This window comes from Tenrec ecaudatus, chromosome 16 (genome assembly GCF_050624435.1).
Source record: "Tenrec ecaudatus isolate mTenEca1 chromosome 16, mTenEca1.hap1, whole genome shotgun sequence".
NCBI lineage: Eukaryota > Metazoa > Chordata > Mammalia > Afrosoricida > Tenrecidae > Tenrec > Tenrec ecaudatus.
The window spans coordinates 85,847,506-85,854,603 of NC_134545.1; the positions used below are offsets into that span (position 1 = coordinate 85,847,506).

Consider the following 7,098-nt stretch of genomic DNA (forward strand, 5'->3'; position numbering starts at 1 on the left):
TCCGGATTTAAAGAGGGACAAGCCTGAACTCACCGTCGTGCCTCGGGGGCCTGGGCTCGGTACCTGGGGAGTCGACGGTCTTCTATTTTCTAACGAGCCGGGCTGGAAGTTTGGAGTGAAGCGCCTGCTTGAGTGACAGGTGCTTCCCAGCTGAGCCCTTGGGGAGCTTCTCTGTGCAGGGACACTGTTCTCTTGGGACTCGCTGGGCTGTTCCAAGCCAGGGGTGCCTCCTGCCCTGCTGGGAGGGGGCTCTGGCCTCTCTCGTCTTGGGTCCATCTGTCTGTGCATCTCTCGGAAGAAGCTGCCTCCTCGTCTTTTTCTTTCTCCGTTTGCTCCTCTCCCTGGTTCTCCTCTTCTGGCTCGTCCAGAACTCCTTCTCCAGGCCTCGGTCTCCGGTCTCGGTCCCTCGGTCTCTGGCTCCGGCATCTGTCTCGGCTCCGGGCCTCCCTCTCGCGCCCCCCCCACCGCCCCTCCCCCGCGCTGTCATTCACCCCGCTCCTCTCTGCGCGCAGCCAATGGAGAGACCGGGCCGAAACGGCGAGGCTCGCTCGCACCGGGCTTTTTCGCCGGGTGATTGATGTCCCAGAGTCAACAGCCAGCGAGCAGCCGGAGAGGGGAAGGAGCAGCCGGAGAAGGGAGGAATACGGCGCCCCCTCGCTCCCTCCCCTCCCCCTATTTTCGCCCTCCCAGCGCACTTCGCCTCCAAGTCTCCGCGCAGCCGGGCGCCGCTGCTGCCTCCGCGCCCCTGCGCGCTGCCCCGGAGCCCCGCGCCGCGAGCGCCGCCGCCCGGCCCCCTCCCACCACCCCAGCGGGGCCGGGGCCAGCATGGAGCACCTGGGGCCGCATCACCTCCACCCGGGCCACGCGGAGCCCATCAGCTTCGGCATCGACCAGATCCTCAACAGCCCGGACCAAGGCGGCTGCATGGGGCCGGCCTCGCGCCTGCAGGACGGAGAATATGGCCTTGGCTGCTTGGTCGGAGGCGCTTACGCTTACGGCGGCGGGGGCCCCGCGGCCGGGGCGGGGGCCGGGGGCGCGGGGGCTTACGGCGCTGGTGCCCCCGGCGGCCCAGCGGGCGGTGGCGGCGGCGGCGCCTGCAGCATGGGCCCGCTGGCCGGCTCGTACAACGTGAACATGGCCTTGGCCGGCGGTCCCGGTCCGGGCGGCGGCGGCGGCGGCGGCAGCGGCGGGGGGGCGCTGAGCGCCGCGGGAGTGATCCGAGTCCCAGCACACAGGCCGCTCGCCGGAGCCGTGGCCCACCCCCAGTCCCTGGCCACCGGTCTGCCCACCGTGCCCCCCGTGCCTGGCGTCAACAATCTCACCGGCCTCACCTTCCCCTGGATGGAGAGTAACCGCAGATACACAAAGGACAGGTTCACAGGTGAGTCCGGCCAGCGTGCGCCCCGCCTGGCCGCGGCCCGGCCTCAGCGCCACCCTTCCCTAGCTCCGTGGCACCCCGCAAGCCCCGCGGCGCGCCAGGGCGCCCAGCTTCTGTTTGGCTTCCCCAAGTTCAGCGGCTCTCCCGCCACCTCTCTGTGCTCTACGCGGGGCCCCTCTCCGCCTGTCCCGCAGGAGCCTAGCTCTGAGAAGCCCTCCCGGCTCCCCTCTGAGGATCCCAGAGCCAGAGCAGGCAGAAGGAAGGGGGACATAGTTTCACGGCTGCCTTCCTCTGCCTTCTGGGCTCGGAAATGCCGGAGAAAGGGCGCGAGGTGAACCACGAACTCCGTTTCTCTGACCTGCCAACGTTCTCGGGCCCAGCTGGCCAGCGCGATTCCTCAGAGCCCCTAAATCAGACACAAGGAAAGAACAGGTCCCCCACCTCTCGTCTCTGTGAGCACAAGCAGCGCTCGGAGCTCCTCCTGGGGCCCGGTCCAGCCGCCCGGCCCGCAAAGGCTTGAAGTCCTGGGAAAGCTGCAGAACCGCCGGGGCCTCGCTTCTCCGGGGATGGTGGCAGAGCTGGCTGAGCCACCTAGGGCCAGCTCGCGCTTCCCACTGGCCCACCCCTGTTCCCTCCGGCATGAGTAATGCACTGTCCCGGGCAGCGATCGATCTATAGGCAGCGGCGGGAGGATGGCTCCCAGGACGGTTACACACAGGGCCACCGCGCCACGCCGTGCTTGCCGCTGCTGCTAGGCGCCTCTGCCGCTCGCTCAGCTTTCGCTCTGGGCTCTGGACTCTGGTTCTCATGCAATTCCCACTTCTCATTCCTCTTCGAGTTTGCCCATTCCAGACCGACCGTGACCCTCTTTCCCTGGTCCAAGCTCCCGAGCCCTGCAGGGAAGCGGGCACGAGTTCAGCCCAGGCTCACTGACTGGGCCTTAGAGGTGGGAGGCAGGAGGCCCACGCTGCTGCCCAAGCAACGTAGGACTCCCGAACTGCCCGGCTCCAGGACTGAAGGGTAGAAGAGGGTGAGGGACACATTGCCTGAGTGGGAGATGCAGCTTCCAGCTAGACCCTGGGTTAGGAGACATCAACATACTCCAGGCCCTTTGGGCCAGGCTGCCCAGGCAGGCCTACTGCCGCAGGAACCTGGGCCCAGATTCTGAGTTGGTGGCAGGAAGTAGAAACAGGGAGAAGTGCTGTTTCTCTGGGTCTTCAGGAGAGACCCTTCATTTCAGGGCCCCAGCACCTCTCCTCTGGACCCTCACTCAGTTCTCCCACATTTGGGGAGATAGTAGCCAGGGCCTAGCACCCTTCTCTTCCCACCTAGGCCAGGCCAAGACCTGATGGGTTCCACTAAACTCCAGTCACCTACTGTTTCCATCTCTGGGGAGTGCTACTCAACAGCGGGCCTCCCAGAGGAAGCCACAGTCCAGCCCAGGCGGCTGCTTCCCTCCTGGAGAATATGGCAGGAGCCTGACTCCAGTGGGCCCTGCCTGAGTCTGCTTAACTGGCCGTGCTGCTGCCCGGCCTGACTGGGCTATAGCTCTCCAAGTTTGTGGCTGGTGTGTGTGTGGTGTCTGCCGGCGTTGATGTGTGGAGGACCCTTGGGTCTGAGAGTCTTGCTGAGCAGGGCCTCTTAATGTTGGGAAACCTCCTTGAGCCTAGAGACCTGAGCCTGCTGGGACTATGACCTTTAACTGTCTACAGGTTTCCCCCTCCGAGGAGCATGGAGGTGGCCCCAGCCCGGGCCTCACCTGGGGGCTAGAGAAGCTTCTGTGGTGTTGGCTGCAGCAGCGGTGCTGGAGGGGCGGGAGGGGCCGTTCCTGCCCCAGGCTTGACTCTGTGGGCGGTTGGGGGCTCACTCACGCCCCAGCTCTGAGATCCTGTGCTAGCTCAATCGCGGGGTGTCGGGCCTGGGACGCCTCCTGACGCTCTGCCGCTTGCCTCTGCCGTCTGTCTGTCTCCCGCTCCAGTGGCCCTCTCACCCTTCACTGTAACACGCCGTATAGGTCACCCCTATCAGAACCGGACGCCCCCTAAGAAGAAGAAGCCACGCACATCCTTCACGCGCCTGCAGATCTGCGAGCTGGAGAAGCGCTTCCACCGCCAGAAGTACCTGGCCTCGGCAGAGCGCGCAGCCCTGGCCAAAGCGCTCAAAATGACCGACGCGCAGGTCAAAACCTGGTTCCAGAACCGCAGGACGAAGTGGAGGTGAGCTCTCACAAGCGGGCGCCTACACTGGAGCCAGTTGCGGCTACCTGATCGGTCCCAGGAGCTGGAGACACCAGCAGTCCAGCCCCTGGGGAGCAGGAGACCCCAGTGGCAGCCCGGGCAATTGTCCTCCTCCATCTCACACCCTCGACTTTAGGCCAGCATACCTTGCTGGGGGAGACAGGCACCTGCAGCAGTCTCTACATAGCCAGTGCTCTGCCAGGCCCGAGGGGCTTTGCGTTTGCCCAAACTCTGGCTTCCAGGAGACCTGAGGCAGGCTGGCTGGCGCCTGGTGGCCATGCTCCAGCCTGGAGGCCCAGGGAAAGGGCTAGGCCCTCCCCAGATGCCTGGCCTCAACCCCCCACCCCCCAGCCACCCCCAGGAGGGGAAAATCAATCTGCACCGGCTGTGGGGGTGAGGGTTCCTCGGGTCTCCTGAAAGGGGGAATCAATCAGGAGCAGCTGGGAGTGTGTGTGAGAGCGAGATTTCTCTCTGCTCCAGTCACCCACCCAGGACTGCACTTACTACAAACTGGCTGTCCTCCCCACATACAGACATCCTTTTTCCTCTCTCCCAAACGGACTTGCAGCGTCCCCTACACAGCACTTTCCCGGGCTGCACCTTCTTGGCACCCCCCATCCTGGCACCCCCCTGTACCCTTCACATCTGGCCTGGGGAAGCCCCTGAGAGTCTGGCCGGAGTCAGAGTCGGGTGGGGCGGGAGGAAGGAATTGGAGTTTCCTCTTGTACTGTATGAAGGAGAGGAATCTACCCGCCCAGCGGCGGCGGCAGAGGAAGCCACAGCCCCAGCGTCTCTGTCCCCCACCCCCCAACATTCTTGTCCTTGAGAATGGGTGGGGGACAGGGCCTTAGACCTCTGCAAAGCTAGAAAGAGGAGCAAGGACTAGCCTGGTGTGCCTGAGTTTAAGGGGGTGGGGTGCCATTGGGGTTCCCTAAGTCTACAGAGGGCTGCAGCCTTTGGGGAGGGAAGCTGAAAGAGGGGGAGCAACCAGGACTGACCACCAAGATGGGGGTGGGCTTTAAAGAGGGTGGGAGAGTGGGAGAGATTGGGATATGCAAAGAGAGAACCTGAAACACAACGGGGTGGGGGGGGGAGGAGATAGATACCCCAGGGAAACGAGAGAATTCTGGCAGCCCATAGGAGTCTTATTTATAATAAAGAAAAGCACAGGGGTGACTAAGTCCTCCATATTCGTTTCAAACGAATTCCCTTCATTCTGAGTGAAGGAAGGGGGTGGGGTGAGAGAAAAAAAATGAGATAAAGACACAAAGCATAAAGGAAGAAAAACATTCAGGCAGCTGGAACTGCAGGAGAGAAGGGGAAGACGGGCAAAAAGACACGAGGAGCAAGGCGAGTAGGGAGGCACAGAGCAGGCGGCGGCCACGGTTGGAGAGGCCCTTGCTGGCTTCCCGCGGCCTCATCGATCGCCTACAAATTGCTTCTGGAGGCCCCGGGGACCCCCATTAGGTCTGTCCACCTTAGAGACAGACGTTTGATCTCAGTTGACGGAATGGAGGGGTGGCATTAAATGGAGTAAGTGAGTCATCACCTCCCTTCCTGAGAGGAAGCTGCTGCCCAGTGGAGCCCCCGAAGGACTCTAGGGTGCAGGGCCAGGGAGGTCTGGGAGCTGGGAGAAATCCTGGGGAAGCCTGAGGGGAGGAGATTCCTGGGCCACTTTTACTTGCCCGGACTTTTCCTCTTGGCCTCAGTGTCAGGCCCCCCAAGGGAGAGGAGACTCCCCGGCCAATCCCATGGGGCTGGACCTCGCCTCTCAGCCCCAATATATGGCCCCCCCCCTCAAGCTGGGTACTAAGCCTGGGCTCCTTGGGGTCTCAGGGGAGGGAGGCTCCGCGACAACTAGGCCACAATCACCATAGGTCTGGCCCACGGCTGGTGGGATGTGGAAGCTGCGCCTTGAGGGATGCCCCTTCAGCATGGGCCTGGCTGACTTGACCTGCTCCTGGAGGCACCTCCTTTCTATCCACTTTGGGAGCAGGTTTCCAGGCGTCATTGGCGCCGGGCATCGCCTATAGAGGAGCCATGCCCCCTCAGGCTCTCTCCACAGAGGCTGGGGACCAGAGTCAGCAGGAGGGAGGTGGGTGGGGGGCGGGGGGGGGTGCTGGCAGGTAACCGCGCGGCGGCTTGTCCTGGTGCAGGCGGCAGACGGCGGAGGAGCGCGAGGCCGAGAGGCAGCAGGCGAACCGCATCCTCCTGCAGCTGCAGCAGGAAGCCTTCCAGAAGAGCCTGGCGCAGCCGCTGCCTGCCGACCCCCTGTGCGTGCACAACTCGTCGCTCTTCGCCCTGCAGAACCTGCAGCCGTGGTCCGACGACTCCACTAAGATCACCAGCGTCACGTCCGTGGCGTCGGCTTGCGAGTGAGCCTGCGCTCTGTCCCCGCGGGACCCTGGGCCCAGAGCCAGGACTCGGCCCCTCCGGTCATGGACCACACGCTGGAGGCCCGCAGAGCCCTTCCGCACTGACCCACGTCCTGTCCTCCCTCCGGCCGCTCTCTACTCCGTGGAAGAGGAGAGAAGCCCCAGGCAGAACTTGAGAATCCTTCCCTGGCGCCTGGGCAGCTGCAAGCCTGTCGGAGCTGCTGGGATCCTCCTCTGTTTGCATCTGTTTTATTTCATTCAGATTTTTAATGTGGGCCTAGGGAAATGTGTGTGTGTGGGGGGAGGGTGTTGGACTAAGAGTGCCCAGGTCCCCAGGCTGCCATCTGAACTCACCCTGGGGAAACCCCTTCTGTGCCCCACTGTGCATTACACACAGACACCCACAGGCCCACATAGCCAATGACAAGGTGGTCTCTCCCTTGTTACCCTAGAGCCACACCCAGCAGGGGACATGGCAGAGGGGCTCTAACAAGGGGCCCTATCAGTCATACCCTGCCTCAATACCAGGCCCAAGTGAGGGGGTCACTCAGACACCCTCTGGGTAGCATGGCTCCCACCCCCTCCAAAGACAAGGTCACAGTCATCCCACCATAGCAGCCAAACAAAGTCACTTGCCTTCCGGGCCCCACCGCACCCAGTATGCACAGGCGGGGTTTCACACCAGCTCACAAACTCAGCCATTTCTCCAGATCCTGTTCATAGGGCAGGGGCATTAAGTTATGCACTTATAAGGTGTTTTCTGTGTAACCATTTTATAAAGTGCTTGTGTAATTTATGTGAAACAAATAAAACTCTCCGGATCCGGAGTCAGGGCTGCCTGCTCCTCTCAGAGCCCGGCACCTTGAAGCTACTCCCATTTGCTGCTGGCTGGTGCTGCCCGATAGCAACTCAACTTGTATTTGGACTTGGGGACCCTGGGAGGTAGAACCTCAGAGTCTGGAGAGAGAAAAGTAAAGGGACAGACTGAGGACAGAACAGAAGGAGGAAGGAGAGCCAGGTCACTTCTGCTAGAGAAGATGTGATGTAAGGTTGTATGTTTGTGTGTGTGTGTGTGTGCACGCGTGCACACGGCAAACGTATTGTAAGT

At 62.5% G+C, this 7,098-nt stretch overlaps 1 protein-coding gene across 1 annotated transcript; it reads left to right on the plus strand.

Moving 5' to 3' along the window:
- The first annotated feature begins 825 nt into the window (after positions 1 to 825).
- TLX1 (T cell leukemia homeobox 1) lies at positions 826 to 5,994 on the plus strand. Its single transcript, XM_075534688.1, has 3 exons — positions 826 to 1,381; positions 3,393 to 3,594; positions 5,772 to 5,994. The coding sequence occupies exons 1-3, from the start codon at positions 826 to 828 to the stop codon at positions 5,992 to 5,994; spliced, it is 981 nt and encodes a 326-aa protein (XP_075390803.1).
- Positions 5,995 to 7,098: the final 1,104 nt, after the last annotated feature.